The sequence below is a fragment of the Sminthopsis crassicaudata genome, chromosome 2 (genome assembly GCF_048593235.1).
Source record: "Sminthopsis crassicaudata isolate SCR6 chromosome 2, ASM4859323v1, whole genome shotgun sequence".
NCBI lineage: Eukaryota > Metazoa > Chordata > Mammalia > Dasyuromorphia > Dasyuridae > Sminthopsis > Sminthopsis crassicaudata.
The window spans coordinates 609,230,399-609,255,337 of NC_133618.1; the positions used below are offsets into that span (position 1 = coordinate 609,230,399).

The 24,939-nt window shown below is 37.6% G+C and overlaps 1 protein-coding gene across 3 annotated transcripts in view; it reads right to left on the bottom strand.

Annotated features, from left to right (window-relative positions):
- The window catches only part of BLNK (B cell linker), a 124,865-nt gene that overhangs the window by 75,787 nt on the left and 24,139 nt on the right, over positions 1-24,939 (bottom strand). The window contains exon 1 of one of the 3 annotated variants that reach the window (XM_074295949.1): positions 12,341-12,592. The exons of 1 other annotated variant lie outside the window; for it this stretch is intronic. In XM_074295949.1, the coding sequence (XP_074152050.1) occupies positions 12,341-12,387 (47 nt within the window). In that variant the 5' untranslated portion in view covers positions 12,388-12,592. Of the gene's footprint in view, positions 1-12,340; positions 12,593-24,939 lie in introns of those variants that run through there. One more of the 3 variants, XM_074295952.1, reaches the window with a different exon arrangement.

Here is a 24,939-nt window from a genome sequence, read left to right on the forward strand (position 1 = left end):
TCTGACTGCTTGGTAGCAACTGAAAGCTTGAATGGGTGGTGATTATCTCTCCAAGAGAATACAAACTCCTTGCAGGCAGGGCCCATCTCTTCTATAACTCTATGTGGAAGACTACCAACTGTAGCACCCAATTTTGTTTGTTTTTCATGACAAGTGATAAATAGCTATATGCTAGTTATAATAAAAAAGGGAAAAATCTTTTAAATTTATATATTGATCTGGCAATTGGCTCAGAATAGCTAAGAGAGGGAATGAACATGAATAAAGACAACCTGGCATCTTTACACAGTAACAAAATGCAAGCTTCTTAAAGACAGGAGCTACTTTGAATTCCCAGTGCCTCCTACAGGGCTTATCCTATTAAAGGAATGAATGAGAGTGGTTTATGGAAATAAAACTGAATTTGTCAGAAGATTCAGATCTACTGAATTTGAGACTTAATACTAACTATTTATTCACGATAACTATGGGCAAATCACCTAATCACATTAAGCTTCTGTGTTGTGCTCTCATCTGTAAAATGGACATGACAGTTCTATTTCTACCAACTTCCACAGGACTGTTTGGAAGATCAGATGAAGTAATATAAGAGACTTCATAAAAGTAAAGATATTACTTATATTAATGAGAATGTGAACACTGTGCCTGCTTAATATATAAAATTCACAACATAAAAATTAACATGACAAAAGAGTGTTCCTTAAAGACAGAAACTATTGCCACATACCATGCCCTCCTACTCAGGACAGTAAAAAAAAAAAATAGTCAAACAGCCAGAGTTCAGACTTGCCTTTGACACTAATAAATGTGCCTTGATGTGTAGGAACATCTACAAGATAAGAGCACTGAATTAGAAAATCGCTTAATTTGCCATGGTTCTATATGATACACACAACTACTAAGTGCTACATGAATGTGAGCTATGATTATTATTGAACATTATGGAATTGAACTGTTGTAGGAGCAGGGTTACAAAAAACAGCCACATTACTGCCTCTTCTGAGCTAGCTGTTGGGCTGGGATCACTGAGAAATTAATTTCCACGAATATGTCATGCAGCTTCATATTCTGTTCCTTTGCTCCCCAATGTAAATTTTAATCCAGAACTGTTGGAGGGAAACAAAGGGATTTCTGATGGTAGAATTACAGGTGCTATAACAACCCTGAAGCAAAAATAGTTTGGGGCCAGTGGTTGTCTACTCAGTCTACTCATAAGACTGGCTACTGAGCTAGTCTTATAATTACCATCCTCTCCGATTACAGAAACTACTGTGGATATGGTTTCTGAAAAATATAGAGCGGTATGATACCAAGTGATCTCTAAGTCTGCACACAATGCAAGTTTGAACTTGAAAATGCCAAAATAGCTTAGGATGCTGATTAAATCTTGGGATATGGGACTCAAAGACAATCAGCTGACAAGATTTGCCTTTTTGAAAAATGTGTGTGGTGTGTGTGTGTGTGTGTGTGTGTGTGTAAAGAAAGACAGCAGCACTAAATAAAATTTTGAACTCACCAATTAGAATGCTACAAGAACTAGGATGAGAAAGTAGAGGCAGTTTCCTTGTATCCTCCCACTCTTCCTCCAGCTCCTTCTCTACTCATATGGCTCTACAGGATGAGTAATTCTCTCCCACAGGACTGTGGTCACTGTAGCCCACATAGACTGTGAGAGAAAAGGCCTGACATTTCAAGGATATACATCACTGGAGGCTTCAGGGCTCTCTCGATTAAGGAAAAGATGGCCAGATAATAATAGAGCCGGGGGTTTTCTTCTCCCTATGCAAGGTAGGATTGCTCAGCACTTTTTCTCTTTTTTTTGCACAGGAGATAATTAGATGAACTACTTTCTAGTATTTTGACTCAGCTGGAAGTTTAAACCTAGGGTTGTTAATCGATTTTGTGTCATTGATCCTTTTGACCATCTAATGAAGACCAATGGACCCTTTTTCAGAATGATATTTTTAAATATATTAAAGTACATAGGATCCAGTTATATTGACATAAAGATGTAATTTTTTATTTCCATCCAAGGTCACAGACTCTATGAAATTGATCCACAGACCCTGTTAGGGCCCTTCGACACCTAAGTTAAGCTTTCTGTTATGAGGCATATCCTCCTCAAACCAGAATTTTGTCATTGACTGATGTCTTTTGTACTCCTAAATCCTTAGAGATTTCTTAGAGAATCTTGAAGAATTAGTTGGGGAAAAACACATCCCTATCGAATCTGCTTTTCATCATAAAAATGAAAAATGTCAGCTATCTTATAAATTTCACCAAAGGGGCTTAAACTAAAAATGATGGCAGAGAGAAAATCATCAATGTATTTGCACCAAATTAAATATTCTGAATAGCTTCATTGAAGGAAGAACAGGTACAACAAGTACATTTTGCCCCTGGATCCTTTTCTTTCTTTTATTCTGACTCCAGGGGCAAAATCCATCAGTTTAAATATCTATACACAGAAGCACAAAACTTAAGCAATAATAAGTAACAATAACAACAAATAGTTATAATTTATTTAGCATTAAGTTTTGCAAGGTATTGAACATAGTTGATTTTATTTGAATCTTATAGTAATCCTGTGTAGCACGTTATTTTTATCTTCATTTTACAGATGAAGAAATTGAGACTGAGAGATTAAGTGACTTACCCATGGTCACAATTTACAAATATCTGAGAAACAAGAAGGGAAATAGAACAAGGAATGAGAAGTTCCAACACAAAGAGGCAAAGCTGATCTCATAGATAACACTGAGATTTGGAGAGATGAAACCTATAATTGGAATATACTTCTGAATTTGAATACATTATTCAAATAAATCAGAATATATCAGAGAAATCAAGGGATCGTAGTGGGAAAAGATCATGGAGAACATTTGATGAAAGTAAATAGAGGAAGAAAGAGAACTGGCTTTGTTATTCATGTACACTACATATCCCTGAGACAGAAAAAAAAACTAGATGAACAGTCTGCCATGGGAGAAGTTATGATGGGAGATTTCAACTATCTAGACATGTCCTGGAATTCTCTGCCAAAAGTAAAGCAATGAATAATTTTTAATTTGCCTGATTAATTCCATTCTTCAAAAAGTGGTGAAATAAACAAGGGGAAATTCTATTCTGAATTTGATTCATAAGGGTTGAAATGATGAGAATCTTTGAAATCAATGACCACATCAAGTCATTCTTTTCAAGTGTAACGATTTGGAATAGTTCCTACGCCACTGTCAGGACCAGTGATAGTGATAATAAGGTAGCTGTATAAAGTTTGTGATCGAAAAGGAAAAAATAAGTCAGTCTAATATGACCCCCTAGAAATTGTTTAATACAGATTTCAAAGCAGGTGGATAAGTAGATTCCTTAGGATAACATGTTTCAGGGGAGGTCAATTTCAGGAATGAAATTCTGGAGACAGAAAGGAAAACAATACCAGTGGGGAGGAAAAACAAGTGCCAGATGAAACTAATGTGGGTGCACAGGGAACTCACTGACCAAGAGATTTTTTTTTTAAATGAAATGTAAAGGAAATGGAAACAAGAATAAGAAACAAAAAGATGTATGTAAAAATAGTTATCAGGGTGCTGAAGCTCCAGAACTGAAAGTGGCTAGGTCAGTCATAAGGTTTGTAGTTGTTTGTTTGTTTATTTTGTTTTTAGCTATTGAGGGACCAAAAGTGAAAAAGAAAAGAAAAGATAGGATCCATTGTCTGAATTGTAAGGGATGAAATTAACTGACAAGAGTAAGAAAAGAGTTGTTTAATACTCATTTTTTCTCTATTTTTTTTTTTTTTTTTTGCCAAAAAGTATCCATATGATGGAAATGTTAGAGCAAAAATGGCTAACTGGGAATTTAATATTCAAGATGAAGAAATCTAGAGAAATAGCAAGAAAATCAATATAAATAAATCAATGTCACTATAATCAATATAAATCAATAAATTAGAGGGAATAGCAAGTTGTATGTGATAGATGTGCAATTTTGTGGGCACTTTTTATATGGAAATGCTTGTTTGTTCTACGAACTGAAAATAAAAATATTTTTAAATATTCCAAAAAATATAAGAAATACCAATAAAAACTTAAAAAAAAAAAAGAAAAAAGAAAATCAATATAAACAATCAATAGAGTTATCTTGATTCTAAGGAATAATTCTAGTTCAGTCATGAGTTTCTTATATATTTATATAAGAAAAATATATTTATCCAAAATAAAACACAAATGGTCCACGTGGCTGGTCTAGAACATGCCTTTATGAGGATTTTATGGCTGTCTCTTCTAGATTCCTGACTCATTCTATTTTGACTTCTAGAAATAGTATCCTCTTCCCTGATTTCTGATAATGCTATCAGTTTGTGAACTCCCCCTTATTCTGCCCCTTGGATCCAGGCTTGTTGAGTCATGCTTGGTCATAATTTTAGTGACCTTTGTTTGCCTTGACTCGTGTAGCCAGGAATCCACTTTGGCTTTCTTAGTCTCTGTGTCCTGCCTTTATGTCATTATTTGCTACCATCAGACATATCCCTAGGATATAAGAGATCAAGTCATTCTCCTAATAATTTGGAGTAGTTCCTACACCATTGACAGGACCAGTGGTAGAAGCTAGATAGGAAGGAAAGGGAACTGTCTGCTATTGCTAAAAAAAAAAAAAATAAGAGGGAAGGAAAAGGAAAAAGAGAAGAAGGAAAAGGAAACAGAGGAGGAGGAGGAGGAGGAACTACATACAACACACAGTCTTTTGCCTGGAAATAGTATTCTGCTCTCCCTTTTTCTACATACCCTTCAAGTTGCATGATGTCCATCTTCATAACTTTTCCCTTTTAAAGCTGCTTGTGATATTAATCTTAACCAGGTTTAAAAACATAACTTTTGCAGCAGCACAATTTATCCTGCTCTCTAAATTATTCTAGGGATGGGTGACTATTGCTTGTAAATTGTCAAAGCAGCAGTAGGACTTCTGGAGAAGAGATTGGCAGGAGAAAGCAAGCAAGCTGTTGCTGAGGCTACTACCACACAATCTGACAGCTAACATGATGGTCCTTAGGAAGAAGGAGCCTAGGGCAGGGAGAGAAGGAGCCTGGATCAGAGGGAAGAAGGCTCCTACTGCATAAAGAGACCCAGGGACTCCCTGTGTGTAACACTGGACATCTCTTTTACTCCCTGCTACTTTCCCATAGGACCCATTGCCAAAATGATCACAGAAGCCACTAAAAACAGAAAATTTCCACTGATGACCTCGTAAGCAAGGTCCCCAGGTCTTCCATCCTCGCAGCAGCTTTTGTGTGAGTCAGCTACATTTGCCCATTTTGACTTCTGATCTGAGCCCAGCAACTGAAGGACTTCTAACAGTTTGTGGTTCCTTTTGTCATGTGTTGCTGGACCAAGTACTCTGATTCCTTGGCAGAACCTTTTATAGGAAGGATTCTTTTAGGAAAGGCCCTTTCAGTCTGTGCTAGCAGGGAAGAAAGGGCAAACCCAGACAGTGGCTGGAGCTGTTAAGATTACAATGATCCTAAGGTTATGATGTAGGCCTGCAGGAAACTCCATAAATAGGACATACATTTGATGACATGGAAGTCTTCCTGCTTCTGACACTGGGATGGATACAACACTTGGGGAAATGACCAGTGCCTTCTCTTTCTTATGATCTTGATATGACACTTTCTTTTTTTTTTTTTTTTTTTGGGGGGGGGGAGGCTGGGGTTAAGTGACTTGTCCAGGGTCACAAAGCTAGGAAGTGTTAAGTGTCTGAGACCAGATTTGAATTCAAGGCTGGTGCTCTATCCACTGCGCCACCTAGCTGCCCCAATATGACACTTTCTTTAAAAAATATGAATGGACAATAATAACTTAAGAAATGCTGACCAATGGTTCACAACAGCCACTCTCACAGTAGTATCAAGGGAAATTTTGCAAAAATTTGTTCTTTGTTTTACTTATCTCCAAATATCCTTCTCTTAGTGTCAGAAGTAAAATAGAGACTTTGCATAAATCCATAGATATATTCAGAACACCACATATTATTCTGGCCTCTATGAAAAAGACATCTCAAATGATCAAAGTAATCCAGGGAATTCTGTATGTGAACAGACTAAAAGCAATCAGAGTTTCAGGTTGAAGAGAATAGAAAGTTGTAATCTCGAGGCATGGAAGAGTATGGTAGTAGATATGGCACGAGAGGCATAAAGAAAAGTAAATTTAGATTTGTTCCCTCAATAATAGATTATAGAATGAAGAGAACCCTTGAAATTTGAAGGTGCCAATCTGAAGGCAGAAGAATTCGGTACCGTTACAAAGGACATTAATGGAACTTGTTGGCCCCCCCCTCCTGGGGCTATCAATAGCTTTTAAACATGTGTTTGATCATACCTCTTGCATGAGTAAATAAATAATAATTTGCTAATCTTGAGAAGCACATGCATTCTAGATTGAAAGAAGTCTTCAGAAACAGGAAGATTTGGACTAAATCTCTCACATACTAGCTATGTGATCCTAGACAAGTCATTTAATTTTTCTAAGTTTCAAATAATTCTCTAAAGACTATAAACTGTACAGAAGGACCCAATAGACATTGGAAGTTCTCACTGGAAGTTCCTTACACCAGTACACTCATGGTTCTGACCTTAAAAAAAGTGAATATGTTTTTTCAATGAACTATCATCATACTGTGAAAAGTGTTGAGTATGAAGAATACAAAGAATCTGCAAAGACTTTTATGAAAGTAGGCAAAGAGGAAAAAGTATAACTAATAAAATAATTCATGCCTCTATAGACTTCATTCTAGACTTTCTCTACCATGCCCCAGAAATATCTTCAACCTTAAAACAAGCTAACTTCAATCCTGGAATTCACACATGGGTAGTGCCCACCAGTGCAATGGCCTCCACCCCTTTTTAAGGAGAGCATCCAGGTCCTCTATGTCGTCATTCCTCTCCAGATTGTGTCTCACTTTCTCTCTTCTGCTCCCTTGAGATTCCCCTCCCCGACTCATTTTTGTCTTGATATATATATTAAAAATCCTCCAGTATTAGATTGTAAGCTTTTAAAGAGCAGAGACTATCTTTCTTTCTGCTTGTATGTGTATTTTTAGCATTTAGCACAGTGCTTAACACATACTCAGTATTTAAAAAAAACAAAAAACAAAAAACTGTTAACTATTATTAACCACAAAAATGGAGGACACATAAACTATGTAAAAAGAAAAAAAGGGACTGAAAATGAACAAAGAATTATGATGGGAACATTTTGAGGAAGTGAATAAAAAGTCATACTTTTGGTTGAAATTTTAAATGTCAATAATTACCAAGCAAGGTTAATGGGCTGTACTGATGGGCAATATTCAGTTTTTAAATAAAAGGTTTAATAATAAAAATTATTTTATAAGAAGATTACTTCCTTTTAAGGAGTATGAAGTGCTGTCTGGAATGATTACTCCTCTTTAGGCAACAATCTACAATGGTTCTGGCTTAAACACTTTCACTCTAAACTTGTGACCTTGTATTTGCTCAAGGGGAGGCTCCCGGGCCATTTTCTGGTCTGGGCCCTGTCCGGTGGGAGCTTCCTGAAGTTTGTCCTTTGTTGACCCAATCACTTTCATTACTTAAGAAGGCTTATCTGCAGAGTTAGAGGCCATTAAACTCTCTCTTCCGGATCACTTTTGCCAAAGTGAAAGAAGTTAGGCCATACTATTGGTTGTGAGGTGATTGGATTTCATGAGTTATATTTCTTCAGGGAAACTAGTGATTACTGATTCCTAATCTGTTTCTGATCTACACTAGTTCCTAACCAGGAAGAATTATTTCCCTTATGCTATATAATACTTCAGCTTTCTTTTCTTTTTAAGTCACTTTGGCGTAGACCCTTGTCAAAAGCTTTTTGAAAATAAAAATATCCTTTTCCATGGATTTTTCTTTATTTATGTATATTTCCTTCAAGTAACTTTTAATAATTATATTAGATTTCCTTATATTTTTATGAGGTAATAAGATCAAGAAAAATCCAGCCACGCCTTGAATGTACAGCCCATTTGAGTTTTTAACTAAACATATCTACAATAATTCATAGTTCATCATACCATAAAATTATTAATTATAAATCACACTGAATACTAGTTCTATTTTTTTTTTTTTGATATGTTGAATTAACCTGGAAGGGAAATACCTATTTATTGGCTCACCATCATGCCTTCTCTGTGCCTGTACTGACTTTTTGTAGTATGTATAAATATCTTTGTTTTGTGTTCAGGGATAAATATGTCCTTGAGGGGTGAAACAAAGTGGATCTGCCTGTTCACCTGTCACCATGTGTCCCTGGAGATGATGGCATGGCCCCAGATTTTTTCCATTGGGGAAGTTTCCCTCCTGGTACAAAAGCTGCCCAAGAAAGCTCCAAAGCTCTTTTCACCTCAAATTTCTGTCATCCACACTAGAGCCTTATAGGAGTCCCAATTCCTTTGTGCCTTTTCTCCTATATCTTCTCCTGTATCTTTTTAGCTTTGCTAAATACACCCATGAGATGGCATATCTACCACTATTCACTATTGTTAACATCTATAAGATCTTCTAGCTTCTAAAAAAAACCTAGCAAAACATTTTGCTAATGCCTTTTAATTTTTTTTTTTACCACCACATGCTAGCAAAGTAGCACCTCATCTCCCCACCCCACCCCCAATTTTTTTCAATTACATGTAAAGATAGTTTCCTATTTTTATAAGATTTTGAGTTCCAAATTTTTCTCCCTCCCTCTCCCCTCCCCCTATTCAAGCCAGCAAGCAATCTGATACATGTTATACATGTAAAATAATTTTAAACATATTTCCACATTAGTCATGTTGTGGAAGAAAAATCATAAGAGGGAAAAACCACAAGAAAGAAAAAACAACCAAAAAAGTGAAAACACTATGCTCTCATCGGCATTCAGACTCCATAGTTCTTTCTCTGGATGTGGATAGCATTTTCCATCATAAGTCTTTTGGAATTATTTTAGATCGTTGACTTAGCGGGGTAGTGTTTAATAGAAGAAATCTCACATTTCTAAGCAAAAAAGTTATTTGTTAACTATAAACAAATATTAAAAGTGAAAAGAATCCCTTATAGAGGCTATTGACTTCATTTTCATTTAGAGTAATCACTTTATTATAACTGAAATTCACGTAATACTTTTAAAGTTGCAATTCTCTGCCTTTCCCTCACCTACTTCACTTGAACCCCAGAGTAATCTGGGTGTTTCAAAAACTGGTATAACAAAATTAGGTGCCAGTGCTAGCCCAGAATTCTTGCATTATTTACCCTGAATTACTGATCAACTAGAACCTATGAAAATTGAGCAAACCTTGTATTGTCTCCATCCTATAATTTTCTTGTTTATAAAATGAAAAGGCCATCAGTTTTCCCTAATTCACAATGACATTGAAAACCAACTCTTTAAAGTTGCTCCATATGGCCTCCAAAAGTAGAAATATCATTTAATTGGCTCAATATTTTATCTGCACCATTTTCTTGCTTGACAACTTACGTGGAAAGGAACAGATATGATAAATATAATGAAATATATAACACAACTTAATTGGTTCTTAATTCAGCAAAAAAAAATGTAAAAATCAGTTTCAAATAACATGAAAATATGTAAAGCACATTAAGTAGCATGTTTATTTAATGACAAGTGGCCATATTTCTATCATGTACAATATGTATCTGTTTAATAGAAGGTATTGTTATGATGATTTCCCCTCCCAGTTTTATTTTTTTGGTGAGTGTCATTTGTAGTCTTACTATAAAGACCCCTAATATCTAAAGTGGTCTTCTAAGTGAAAAATTCAGGCCAAGTCCATTTTATGTATTATTCACAATAGAATTATCATTTACTATACTTTGTTATCTATAATAACATATCTTCCTTTCTCCACTCTGTAATCAGACTGGATCTTGTATTTGAAGGGGAAAGTAGAGCAAAAAATGGTAGAGATTTAATGCCTTTTACTTAGTCTCTTATCTGAGTCACTGGAAAAAACCCACTAATTGATGGCTATAACTCACGTGCTTCCTTCCAGATTAATCTCTCCACTGCTCAACAACCTATTGTATACAGCAGTTGTGAACCACAACCCAGTTGTGTAGCAAAACATTGCCATGGATCCACATATTACTATTAGCACCTATTGATTACGAATATCCAAAATGATATAACAGTGCTTAGTGTTCACACATGGGGAGGGGGTATCTGATAATTAATAGCTTCTCAGTATTTTGCAGCCCATACAGTCTGGGAAGGACTGACCTAAAGGTAAAGTCCAAGTTCTTTATTGTCTTTTAAGACTTTTTGTAATTTGTTCCTATCTATCTAGTCAACCTTGTCTCCTACTATTCCCTAGCTAGAATTTTTTGGAAAAGTTAAAGGATCTTATTTTCCTGTAAACACTTCATGTCTATGCCTCTGTCCATTTTTTCTTTCTAGTTCCCAGAATTCTCTCTTCCTCTTTTCTATCTGAATCCTACTTGTCCCTTAATATTCAGCTCAATCACCACCTTCAGGAAGTCTTCTCAAAATTTCTTAGTCCATTCCAAACATTGGAGTCCTGCCAGGATTTGGGGTCTGTAACACTCACATTTGCATTTAATCTACTCCTGTCTGATTTAATCTATTTATGTATGGCTTGTCTCTTTTATTAGATGTTAAATTCCTTGAGAGAACAGGATCTACAGACCCTCTACTTTTTAACTTCTTTTTCTTCCTTCTACCTTCAATGTAGCATTCTATTAGCCTATAGTAGGTTTTCAGTAATTACTTGAATTAACTGAATTACTGTCATTACCTGAATCAGTAGTAAGAGACATAAAAGGGGGCAGCTAGGTGGCGCAGTGGGTAGAGCACCAGCCTTGAATTCAGGAGGACCCGAGTTCAAATCTGTTCTCAGACACTTAACACTTCCTAGCTGTGTGACCCTGGGCAAGTCACTTAACCCTAGCCTCAAAAAAAAAAAAAAAAAAAAAAAAAAAAAAAAAAAAGAGAGAGAGACAGAGACATAAAGGCCCTCCATAGTCCTAAGGGCTGCAGAGTAATCTAGTTTTATTGAATTGCCATGATCTTTAGCAATGACTATATTGTATAGACCAGAGCATCCCTAAGATGAGGAGAGGACAATTCCTAATATGTAATTTTGTCCTAAAATCCCATGTGAAATTTGATAGAACACACCCCTCCTTAAAATGTCTCTCTCTGAACTGCAAGCAATAATTAGTGAATTTTGTTGATGTTAGAACATTCTTATATAAAAGCCTTTAAAACCAAAGCTTGGAATTGTCTTTTCTACAGTTTAGAAACATTTTTCTTTTATGAGACCTCTTTTGATCAAATTTATTTGATTACATTTAGAATTTATTTGATTACATTTAGACTTTTTAAAAAACCAAACACTACAACAAGATTTTGGCTCCCTGATTTTAGTTAAACTGGTGTTATGGAGGGAAAACTACATGTAATCCTAAAATGCATGAATATGGAACGAGCCTGTAATGAAAAGATGGCAACCCATCCAGAATTTGCATGGAGGATAGAGGACTCGCACAGGATCACAAGCCTGGTAAATTTCATAAATAGACTTGATTCCAGATTTTCATGATGCCAAATCCATTCAGCCAGCAGCCTCTGCCATCCCAACCCACGTGTCAAATGTATACGTAGCTGAACCCATCCACCAAAGAACACAATCTAGCCACAGAATTAGGATCGTTATAAAAATAAAATCAATGAGCCAAAGCCTCTGAGAATTTCTTGGGATGAGAGAGTATGAAAAGTAGCTCTTGAAAAATGTCCAAGTCTCTTTAGTTTTCACTTTGTCCTGTCTACCTTTGCTCTTAAAGTGACTGTGGACCGAAAGCCACTTAGCAGATCCATCTGAACAAATATGAAAAGAAATCATTATCAATAGAGAAGAAGATGGGGGAAGAAAGTAACATGATACATAGAAAGGGGGGGGGGCGAAGGAAGAAAACAACATAAACATTTTTAAAAGATAGGTAGGAAGAAAATACAGATATGGAGGATGGAAAAAGAAAGAAAACAACGTGGAAAAAAGATGGGTAGGAAGAAAACAACATGGTTTTGTTGTTGTTGTTGGGGTTTTTGTTTTTTTTTTTTTGATAGGTAAAGAAGAAAAAACTGGTAAAAAAAAAAAAACGGAAGAAAATAGAAAGAAAAGAGAGAAAGAGCAAAAGGGGAAAGGGAAAACAGCAACAAATAAGTAGAGATAAAAACTATCTTTTCCCTACGGGAGTTGTCATCGTCTTTAGATGACAAGAATTGAGTATCAAAAATGAAGAATTGGACGCTCGGAAACTCACCTGAGCTTCTGCCCGGCTGGCACAGCTATCCTGTTAAGCCTCTCCATTTCCCTGTTTCTCTTCCTACAGACCAGGCGGACCAGAGCCCCTCTGGGGCAACCTCGGACACCGCTAGGAAGCGTCCCGGAGAGCCCAGTGCGGGGCTGCGCCCGGGCGGTGTAGCCCGGCACAGCGGCTCCGGAGCTCCCACTGCGGGAGAAGTCAGACTGGCAGGAGCGCACAGGCGAGTTTCACGTTGCTACACCGTCATGTGATCTCAGCAGCCTTGCCCACTCTCCGGGCATTGTGTAAACTTCCATTCTGAAACTGATTGGGCATGCAAATTCCCGCCCGCCGCCCTCCCTCTCACTGAGATTCGTAGCCAGAGCCTGGGATGTCTCCGCTGCCCATCGCTTCCGGCCGCGGACACCGAGGAGGGGAACTGCAGGAGGCAGCGGAGGGGCCGCTCTAGTGCCGCAGCAGAAAGGTGTGGGCAGGCGGACCCGACTCCCTCACCTTTCAGCGGGGAACCAGTCCGCCGCTCAGAAAAATCCCACGGGCACGAGTTCCCTGAGTAACTAGTAGCCCTAACTGAAGGGCCCTGAGAGAGCAGCGCGGCTGGGGTTGGGCTGGGTTTTTAGAAGTGCCCTTTTCTATGCAGATGACACTGCTCTGATCTTCCCCTAAGCCAAATTAAACTTTCTAGATATAACACCAAACAACAAATATAAACAATTAGCGGCGATTGGGACCGGTAACAGGAGTAGCTTATAGAGCCAGAGCCCAGGAGAAGCATTTGAATTGAATTGCCTCCCATCTGTTTTATGATAAATTAGGGGTTTTCCTGCTGGCTTGCAGGCAGTGAGATAAGATTATGCCGGCGGTGAAGAGATTTTGTTTTTCCTCTTGTATCTGGATAGAAATAGATTGAACTACCGATTGCTAGCTGTATGTCTCTTTAATTTTTTTTTTAAATAATACCTTTTTATTTTCAAAATACATCTAAAAATAGTTTTCAACATTCACTTTGCAAAACCTTGGGTCCCAGATTTTTCTCTCTCCCTTCCTCCCCCCTTTCCCTAGACAGCTAATAATACAATATAGGTTAAACAAGTGCAATTCTTCTAAACATATTTCCACATTTATCAGGTGCAAGAAAAGTCATATTAAAAAGGGGTGGTGGTGAAAATATAGTATGTTTCAAACACAAAATTCCACTATATGTCCCCAAAGAAATCTCGAGTTCCCCCAAGGAAAGGGGTTTTCGTTTGAGGATACTTTTATTTCTTTGTTCGAGGATGGGCACCTGTTCACCAGAATTAAATCCAATCTACAAGCACTTGGGCCAAGACAAGGCCCCACTTCTGCCTCCATTTGATTTTAGTTTCTACCACCTGTGCCAACTACCCCACTGAGAGCTGGACTGCAAAGTGAGAGGGAGGGACTGGGGGATGCTACTTTGTTTGCCTGGAAACTGAAATGGGGAACCTCATATAGCAGGATCTGAGGAGGGTTGAGCCAGTCCCTCCTAGTTCTGAAGCAGGACTGGAGGTGGAAGGGGATGGAATTACAGAGAAGAAGGATTGAAAATCACACTTCATTTTATTCCTTCTGAAGGAGTGAAAAAGTCATTGAGATCCCTGTTCCCAACTTTTTTGCAGAGAGGGGAGGATGATTTAGTTTCAAAAAATGTTGGGGAGAAGTAAGGGGAACTACAGCCTCTTTTCCATTTGGGGGTATTTTGCCTTGAGACCTAGAACCATAAAGATCTGGAAGGTCTTCAGGTCCAGCCCCCTCATTTTACAGTTGAGGAAATTTCTTACAATTATTTTCCCCTACACACCTGCTTTGCATAGCTTTGACTAAGAACATCTTACACTTACTACTGAGATAGAGGGCTCTCCTCTTTTGGTGATGAGTGTGTGTGTGTGTGTGTGTGTGTGTGTGTGTGTGTATGTTTAATATATATTCATTATCTTCCCTTAGAACCTGTTTCTGGAATTAAAGGATGGGTGGAAGAGGAATTGTATTGAATTGAATAACAGAGAAGAAAATGAGGGGAAATCTTCTCTAAGAGTTTCTAATTCTCTTCAAGGAAATTTGGAAGCTCAGACAGCCTTGCTTAGTCATATCCAAACTGCCTCATTTCTTGTTCAACCAGAAGTTCAGGAGCACAGTGGCGTTTCTGAGGGTGGATCCCCTGTTGGCTCCCTAGGTTATGAGCAATAGAAAGGACCGACAACTTAAAATTGCTAAGCTAACCATTTTTGAACTTAGTCTTGAGTTCTGTCCCGCTCTACTCCAATTAAAGGGAAAAAAAAAGATTACTTTCATGCGGTTTTGAGGGAATAATACAAAGTCCTGAAACTGTGTTTGAAATTTATCAAGATGCTCTTTCAATGGAAAAAAAAAACAAAAACATAAAATGTTAAGGAGAAGTAATTAATAAGTTCCTCTAGGGGAGAGACTTCTGAGGCAAGTGTATCTCCAACATCTAGAATGGAGTGCTTGCTGGACACTTTAAAGGTACTCTAATGCTCATTGGATTAAATTGCTGAAATACACACTTGGTTGTTGTATTGCATAATTTTTCTGAACAGCTTCTCTTCCCTCCCCTCTTTCTTTTTGATTCTTTGTTACGAGATATGACTTTCTGGTAAGACAGGAGGATGGGATGTATTGAGAAATGAAGGTGACACAAAAACCATATATCAATATACATTATTTTTTAAAGAAATAAAGGGTAAGAAGGAACTTGCTGGTCTGAATGCCATTACAAGATTGGGCCTAGAAAGAGAGAGACAGAAAGCAAAATTTCAATTAAATCACTTTGAGAAAGAGTCAGCCAGCCTTCTTAAACCAACTCCTCTGCTGAGCACCTGTAGAAGCAGCCTTTATTTCCCCAGAGAATGAAACCTGATGCTGAAGGTCGCACTTCTGCTTTTTATTTTTTGCCTTCATTTGTCTTTCTTATTTTTACTGTTATATGTCCTGATCGATGAAAATGAAAGTCTGAGTTTTCAAATCTCCAGTTAAGCATGGAATGGATTGTGTTAAAACATAAACGAGCATCCATTGTAGCCATCTTTGATGATCAATCAGTAAATCATGAAAATAGAGAAGATACCAGAAAATACACTTGGCAATCACAGGGTAGAAAATCCGATATACAGGTGATCAGCTCATATTTCTATCTGAACAGGGTAGGAGACATATAATCCAATTCAATATTTATGAGCAACTTGTATATATGCAAAACACTTTTATATATGCTAGACATCTTCTGAAGATATGAAGTAACACATTGTCCCTGCCCTCAAGGAACTTTCAATGAACTTTGAGGCTATATCTTCATAGTCTTTATAAATTATATATAATTGAGTGAATTGGATAAATGGAATTAAACTATCATTTTGATTTTAAAGATGGATTGTTCAAAATTTGTCACAATATTAAAATGAGCTTTGATTGGCCATATAAGTTAATATTAATTTATTTTAAAAAGTTTTTATTTATCTTATTTTTAATTTATGGAATAAAACAAGCTTTTTTATAATAAAGCATAACTTTAAAAAGATAATTGCTCACAAAAGTGCAAATCTATTATGTATAGCTGGACACTCCCTTTAAACATGATAATTATCATGTAAATTTTTTTCTTCCTTTCCCCCCCCTCCCTACCTTAGAGATGGTTACTATTAGACACAAATATGTGTATATGTGTATTTATATATTTTCTCTGTCTTCACATATATATGAATCTACAAGTACACACATGCACAGCACTTTGTGGGCTAGTAAATGTTTTAAATATTAATTTTACAAGTATTAAAATATTGCTTATATTAATACAGATGCAAATGAACATACATAGCTTATAGTAAACCTCCCAATGAGAGTCAGTACAAATATTATAGTTCAGATTTTATTGAGCAGAGGAAACGGAAGATTGGAGATGAAAGGTCATGTCCAAGGTTAGTTAGCTGTTAAGTAGACCAAACATGACCAGAAGCATGTACATGGAAACACCTATATACAAACAAAGTTAGACACACACACACACAGAAGATATGTTGGAGGTAATATGTTGGAGGCATCAGCATTAAGGGAAATGAGGAAAGTCTTCCTACAGAAAATGTGATTTTAGCCAGGACTTGAAAGAAGCCAGGAAAACCAAGAAGTACAGAAGAGACACAGAGAGACAGAGACTGAGAAAGAGAGAGACACAGAGACAGAAGTTTTCCCCACAAGGCCAGGATGCTGAATACACTGTTACTTGGTTCCTTGAAACCAGTGAGAGATCCAGGGGGAGCTGAAATAAGGCCAGTTTGCATCTGAGCTTGCTTCTAAGGCCCCACCTGTCTGCATGCACTGCTGAGCTACTCACACCAAAATAAAGAAGAAAAGGCCCAAACAGGGGCCACATCCCAGCTCTGCCACTAACTTGTTATTAAGCAATTCACCAAGCACTTGGAGTCTGTTTCCTCATCTGTGAAATGAGGGTTAGATGAGCTCGAAGTCCCTTGACAGTTCTAGCATCCTGTAGTTCTGTTGGGTAACCCAATTCCAGCTGGGTAGACAGTTTTATGGCCAAACAAAAATCGCACATTTTCAGAACTGGGGCCACTGTCTCATGGAGGTGCAGCAAAGCTCCTGGGAGATGATCTCTCTCACTTTTCCACTCCCCTTATGGCAAGAGGCTTAGAACCTTGCTTCAACAATATCCTTGGAAGCTGGATCAGGGAGCCTGGCTCCAGCTAGTTTTGACTGAGGCAGAAGGGGAAGGAGTCTTCTGGAGATCTTGTTTGTAAGGTCAGCAGAAGCATGACCTCATCTTTCTTGTTGTTTAGGAGCCCCACAGCTCCCACCCCTGCCAGGGACAGCCTTGGGGAAAATGAAGAAGTAGGCAATGTTTGTCTGTAGAGTTCTCCCTGCCCTTTGACTTGCTTTACTCCTCCAAAACTCATGCTTAAACATTATTACAGTCTTTTCATGGAAAAGCTCATGTATAAAAAATAATGGGTTTTTTTGTCCCACTTTTCAGGAAGTACTTTTGATTAATTGGGGTCATTTGGTTCAATATTCAAATTACATTCTACTCCCTTCTCTGTCCTTCCTCTCTCTCTCTCTCTCTCTCTCTCTCTCTCTCTCTCTCTCTCTCTCTCTGTCTGTCTCTCTGTCTCTGTCTCTCTGTCTCTCTGTCTCTCTCTCTCTCTCTCTCTCTCTCTCTCTCTCTCTCTCTCTCTCTCTCTCTCTGTCTCTCTGTCTCTCTCTCTCTGTCTCTCTCTCTCTGTCTCTCTCTCTCTCTCTCTCTCTCTCTCTCTCTCTCTCTCTCTCTCTCTCTCTCCTTCCTCTGCCCTTTTATTTCATTCTCTAACTCTCCTTCCTTACTAGCTTCCCTTCTTCCTCTCCTCATCCCTTCTCTTTTGCTTTTTATCTTCTGAGGAGGAACCTCTTACTAGGCTTTTTAGCTATAGCATCCAAGACGGTAACTCTTGGAGCTGACTGCTGGAAAATTTCCTGATCAAAGATCTGTCTGGAAGGAGAGAAGTAGGAGGAAGTAGAGAAGTTCAGTAGAATAGTGAAAGGAGAACTGCAAGTAGGAAAAAGGGGAGGGAGAAGGGAAAGAGAAGGAAATGGAGTAGACAGCAAGCATTTTCACTGTCCAGTTTTAAAGGACACAATTAAAAAAAAAAAGAATATCCATTGTAATTTCAATAAAGGGAGGAGAGAGGAGAGATGACTTTTATTGACCAAGTGAAAGAGTATATGTGAAGGATACTATCTAGGTAAAGGATACCATTTTAAATTTATCTGAAAAATAAGTAAAGTAGTTCCTTACTTTATCAATTCTAGCAATTTAAAATTCTGTGGTTGAGGTGAATATTATGGGCCTTAATTCACTGCAGCAATCAAAGTCACATTAACCAAGTGCATAACGGTAATTCACTGTTAGGATAGAAATCTCTCAGTGATATGACAAATGTCTAGGTCAGGAGTTTTTAAACTTTTTGGCGGTCTGATGAAGAGTGTGGTCACTCTCTCAGAATAATATTTTAAATAATTTAAATAATTTTAAATAATAAATAAATGCTAAATTTCACTCAAGAGTTAGTGAATACAATGATGTAATTTCCCCTCCATCCATGTTCAGGGACTCCTAGCAAAAGGATTTTCTTTATTTCAACTCTACAAAATGTTCATTAAGGACCTAAGAATCATATTATCTTGTGCTGACTGCTGGATATATACAAGGTAAGAACTGACTTCAAAGATGATGAATTTCTTGTTCTTTAAGAAGTTTGACATTGCTCATGGATTTTCAAAGGACCTAGATCATGGAGTTGGAAGTTCCACAGATCCAGAGGCCATTCAGTCCACTACCCTCATGTTCAGTATCCCAAGACAAAAAGTTCATGCATCCACAGCAATATTAGTCCTTTGTTCCTTTTTTTTCTCCTTTCAAATGCTAAGCATCTTGGGAGTAAAGACCAAGAAAAAATTTATCAAGCATCAGTGATCAGTTAATTAGTATTTGCTATGTACTTATTGTGTCAAGCAGTGTACTAAGTTCTGGGGATACAAAGAAAAACAAAAGATAGCCCCTATCCTCAAGAAGTTTGGAGTCTAACGCAAGGGAGGAAGGAAGGAATGAAGAGTACATGGAAACACCTATATACAAACAAAATAATATAAAATAAGAATGCATACAAGACACACACACACACAGAGAGAAGATATGTTGGAGGTAATATGTTGGAGGCATCAGCATTAAGGGAAATGAGGAAAATCTTCCTACAGAAAATGTGATTTTAGCCAGGACTTGAAAGAAGCCAGGAAAACCAAGAAGTACAGAAGAGACACAGAGAGACAGAGACTGAGAGAGAGACACAGAGACAGAGACAAACAGAGATAGAGACAAATAGAAACAGAGATAGAGGCAGAGAAAGATACAGAAACAGAGAGACAGATAAAGAGAGAGACAGAGAAAGAGAAAGACAGAGAGAGACCAAGAAAGAGAGTTCCAGAGTAGAGAGTTCCAGTGTCACTGGTTACACAGGAGGATTCAAGGAATAAGAAGAGTGGAAAAGTAGAAGCTCCCAAGTTGTGAAGAGGTTTAAGAGCCAAGCAGAGGATTTTATATTTAATCCTGTGGACCACAGGGAGCTGCTCGTGTTTGTGAAATAGGCAGGTAATATAGTCAGATCTGTGTTTTAGAAAGATGAATTTGATAGCTGAATGGGGAATGAGACTAGAAAACCAATCAGCAGGCAACACAGTAATAGTCCAGGGTCTGAGGAGGGTGGTAGAAGTGTCAGAAGAGAGAAGACAGGGAACCAAAATTCCCCCTTTCCAACTAGAAGTAATAAGGAAACAGATTTCAGCTCATTATAATGAATACTTTTCTAATTACTTAAAAACATTTATTAAATATTGAGCAATGCTAAGTACTGGTATATAATGGTAAAAATGAGACACTATCTCTCAATGTTTCCTATAGTTCAATGGGGAGACAATAGGACACACACACACACACACACACACACACACACAGACTAATGGAAGGTAGAACAGCCTACTAGCAGCTAATGGGGGAGGAGAGCATATGGGAAAAGGCTCTAAATAGAAAATAGCTATTGAACAAAAACTTTGCGTCTCCAAGAGGAGAAAATGCATTGGAGGGACAGAGGAAAACCGGTGCAAAAGCCCATATGTGGATCCTATGTGCAGAAGGCTAATTGTGCAATATGGCTCAATCACACTTTGCGAGGAGGGAAGGATTGTGTGAGAAGGAGAGACCAGAGTATAAAGAGTTTTAAATGTTTACATTTGATCTCGACAAAGCTCCCTGAAAATGGGACAAGTGCTTAGGAGGGGGTGAATTCCCAGTCACTGGAGGAGTCTAAGCATACCCTGACTGGCTGCTTGTTGAGGTTCATATTGAAGAGATTCCTGCTCTGGCCTGGCTTTGACTGGATGGTGAGATGACTAGATGGAGGCCCTTCCCACACCACAATTCTGTGATTCTTAAAACAAAATGTTTTACTTTTCCATCTCTTTTATTGCCATTATTTCTTCTCTTCTAGTCAGAAAAGTAGCGCTTTCTCAGTTAACTGGGTTTTACTCATGCTGAGATCATCCAGGATGGAGGCACGTGCAGGAGATGGCAGAGACCCACATCTGGGAGAAGATTGCCCTGTTGCCGACCATACAAATGGGAGCAGCTTCTTCCCCTTGGGCTTGTAGTTGGACCAGGTCACGTCTCCAAAACCACCAGAATGCATTGGGGAAGTATCTAGAAGGGAAGGTGCTGTTCACTCACAGTATGACACCTGCACAGAGGAGACTGTGGGGAAGGGCTGTCTCTCCCCTTTTCTTTTCAGGCTCCTTAGCCATGAGAATCAGGTGTGGGGTTTGTTTTGGTTGACATATCTCAGGCATAGGTGGCTGAGACCCTGGACAGGGAAACTGCTGCCGGCCTAACAAAGCAGCAGGGGGGAGGGCTTGGCTTTGGAGCAGGACAGTGCTATCCAGGAATCTAATCTCCCTGCCCAGAAACTGAGGTGAGAGAAGAAGGGAGGCATTATGTCACCCAGTTATTGGGAAGGGCATTTTTACATTCTTGCTATAGCTTTGAAATAAATATTCTTTTGTAACGGCTACTTTGATTGTTAAATACTTAAATGAGACAGGGGTGGAGGGAACCCTTAAAATTGAGGGAAAATATTTGGTATCTTGAACTATTGGCAGCAACTAGACACCCCAAAGCCTCATTCCTTGGGGGAAATATAATCTATTGGCTTTCAGGCAGTAGAAGCCAAGGGTCAGGGAAGTTACTAATATACTTAGAACAAAGAATAAAAGAGAAAGAAGGGGAAAAACACATTTCAGACAAATTAACCAATATAGCAACAAAAGCCAAGCATATACAATGTTCCATGACCATAATCCTGACCTCTGAGAAGAAGGGAGGGAAGTACATTTCCATCCTTATTCTTTGGTGCTGAGGTTGGTTATTATCATTAAACAGCATTTCATGCTAACTTTTGTTGCTATAATTGTTTCTACTTTCACTTTTAGAGTTAATATGTATAATTTTCTTGAATCTGCTTACTTTGCATCAGTTCATATATTCTCCCATATTGGTTTGTAGTTTTCATATCCGTAATTATTTTAATGATGTAGCATTATCACATCTCTGGAATTCTTTAAAAATGAAGAGAGCCTCAGATCTCCTGCCACCCCCAAAGTTACCAGGCACATAACTCCTTGTGCTTGACTATAGTCCTATCTAGTCTGAGCCTAGAGAATGCTCTTCAGAAGGGAGCCTTGCAAGGGACCTGGCAAGACAACTACATGTTTTTGGGCAGTGAAAAGAGGACCTAGTGCAATGGAATCAGAATTCTCACTGCTCCTTGGAAGTTATACCCAAGTGATCTTGGGAACAGCACTTCATCGTGTGGTTTTCAGTTTTATTATCTGTAAAATGTGTGAATTGATGATATCTAAAGTTCTTTCTAGTTTTGAAGCTATAATTCTATGTTTAATAATCTCTGCAACAAAAAAGTTGCACTGGAATCATGAAGGCCTGGGTCCAAATCCTGCCCAACAGGCTATGTAGTCATGGACAAGTCACTTAACCTCTCAATATGTTGCAATTGTTTTGTTTTGTTTTGTTTTCAGAATTGTCCAACTCTTTGTAAATCCCATTTGAAGTTTGCTTGACAAAGATAAAGGTATAATTTGCCATTTCCTTGTTCTGCTCCTTTTACAGATAAGGAAACTGAGGCAAACTGGATTAAGTCACTTGCCTAGGGTCACTTAGGAAGATGCGTTTTCCTGATTCCAGGTCCAACACTCTACTTACTGTGCCACTTTTCTCTGAACCAGGCAATTCTCTAGCATAATTTACAGAGAAATTATTAATTTGACAGGAAGTTTTTCAGACCCCAAAGTTCCCGATATAATTGGTTCAAACTCAGATAGAAATAGAACCACTAAATAACACATTAGGATCCCCGAGAACCACATGTTGACTTGGAAAACCATTTATTAACATTACATATGTTCAATTACATTTTTATTTATTTTGTTAAATATTTCCCAATTGCATTTTAATCTGATTCTGGCCATACTTGGGAATGTTGTAGGACACATTTAATCTACTGGCTAAATATTTAACATCTACTTTATATAAGCAAAACCAAGGTCTAGGTCTAAGTGGTATCAGGGTGATATCTTGTCCACTTTGTATTTCCAGGGTGGATGGAGAAGTTGATCTTTTTTTTGGTGGTTGTTATCATAGAACTCAAGGAAATTCAATTAACTCCAGAGAGTTCTCCTCTTATATACCCTTTTCCTTTTTTTTTTATTATTTTTTTTTGTTTGTTTCATTTGTGACCCTCAAATTTTCCTTAACTCTAGCTGACAGGAAATGACGTATTTCTTCTCAGAAATACAACAATCCAAGACAATCCCAAAAGACTATTGATGAAGCATATTCTTTGGGCCTCCAGAGAAAGAATTAATATTGGTTGAATATAGTCTGAATTTTTCCACTTTCCTCCTTTCATTCTTTTTTTCTTATATGAGTCTTCTTATAAAAAATGACTAACATGGAAGTGTTTTATATGATTACACATGTATAACCTATATCTGATTGTCCACTCTCTCAGGAGGAGAGAAGGGAGGAAAGGGATGGAAGAGAGGGAAGACTAGAATTTGGAATTCAAAATTTTTTAAAATGTAAAAACTTGTTTTGACATATAATTGGAGAAAATAAATATAAATATATGTGTATGTTTGTAATCTTTATCTCTCTATCCATTCATTCATCTTTCTCTATCTGTCTTCATACTGTGGCTAACTGACAGGCACAGGAGTTATGCTATATTATCTATATCTGAATCAAGAAGAAAACAAAAGATAAATGGGATTTTTATTTGCTTTTAATTGATAGCTTTTCTAGATATTTCTAGATATTTTTCTCTACTCTGTTCCTTCTGCCTTCCAGTGTAACCAAGAAAACATTGAAGTGAAATTAAGCAAAACTAATCAAAATAGTGGTTGTGGCCCACTTAGTCACCCTTCAGCCATATGGTCCCTACCTCCAGATTCTCCACCCATAGTCCCTAACAGGAGTGAGACATATTTCCTTATCCTTTTTCTGGGGGCTGAGATTGGCCCTTATGATGGATTACACCGCTTTTGGCTTAATTTGGTTTAAGTCATTTACTTTTCCTTGTTCTCTTTCCTTCACTATGCATTAATCCATACAAATCTCATATCTTTCTGAGTTTCTCATATTCATTATTTCTTATGTCCCAATAAGAACTCACTTTTTTACATAATATCTTTTGAACTATTATAATAGCCTATTGGTGAGTTTCCTTGTTTCAAGTCCTCACCCCTCCAGTCCATCCTCCATTCAGCCACCAAATGATTTTTTTAAGGCATGGTTCCAACCATATCTCTTGACCCTCCACTCAATCAGTTAGTTGTTCCCTATTGATTTCAGGTGCAAATACAAAATGCTCTGCTTGGCATTTAAAGTCCTGCTTAACTTCTTCCTGCTGCTTTTCCAGTTTTTTACACCTTACTTCCCAACATATACTCTGTGATCTAATGACACTGACCTCGTGGCCATCCCATGAACAAGATAGCCATCTCGTGGATTTAATCTTTAACTATTCCCCGTGAATGTTACCCTTCCTCATCTGTACCTACCACCAACCCTGGCTTCCTTAAAGTCCCAACTGAGTCCCTATCTTTTACAGGAAGCCTTTCACAGCTTTCTTAATTTTAATACCTTCCTTTTCTTAATTACTTCCCATTTATCCTATATCTACTTTGTTTCTACTTCTTTGCTTCCACAGAACACTCGATTATGAATATTTTGAGAATATATTTTGAATATATATGGGACCTTCTTGTCTTTGACCTCTCTGGGGGAATGACCAGTGTGGGATTGCTGGCTCAGAGGTAAAGATCTTAAATCCTTTTCTTTTTTTCATTGAGCCAATTCATAGTTCTGTCAGTAGTATTTCAGTGAATTTGTCTTCCTAGTTTCTCTCCAATATTGGATTGTTTTGTCTTTAGTTAACTTTGTCAGTTGATAGGAATGAATTGAAACTTTAGAATTGTTTTTATTTGCATTTCTCTATTAGTGATTTGAAGCATGTTTTTATGTAGCTATGACTAGTTTTTGTTCCTTTTTTTTTTTAAAACTTCATATTCTTTAAAAGTTAAATTTCTAAATGAAATTAGACAAAATAAAGAATTTGAGTTTTCAACCTTGAAAGCCTTCAGAGCAACCTAGAATTTCTAAATTTTCTTCAATCTTTTCATTCCTTTCAAGTTAAATCTGCCTTTTCTCAAGCAATAGCATTTTGGATCTATTAAAGTCATTTTATTCAATATTATTATTTTGCTGAATGCTAGTTTTTCCCACTGCATCATTTTCTCTTAGTCTTCAGTGTAACTGTTCAGTATCTCAATTATATTGTGAATGGAATAGGCATCTGTGGGCTGGCCTAAGACTCTCACTACATAGGGAGTTAGCATGAATTTTCCCACAGAAACAACTAAGCAGTGAACAAATGAACTTCTTGAAGCACAAC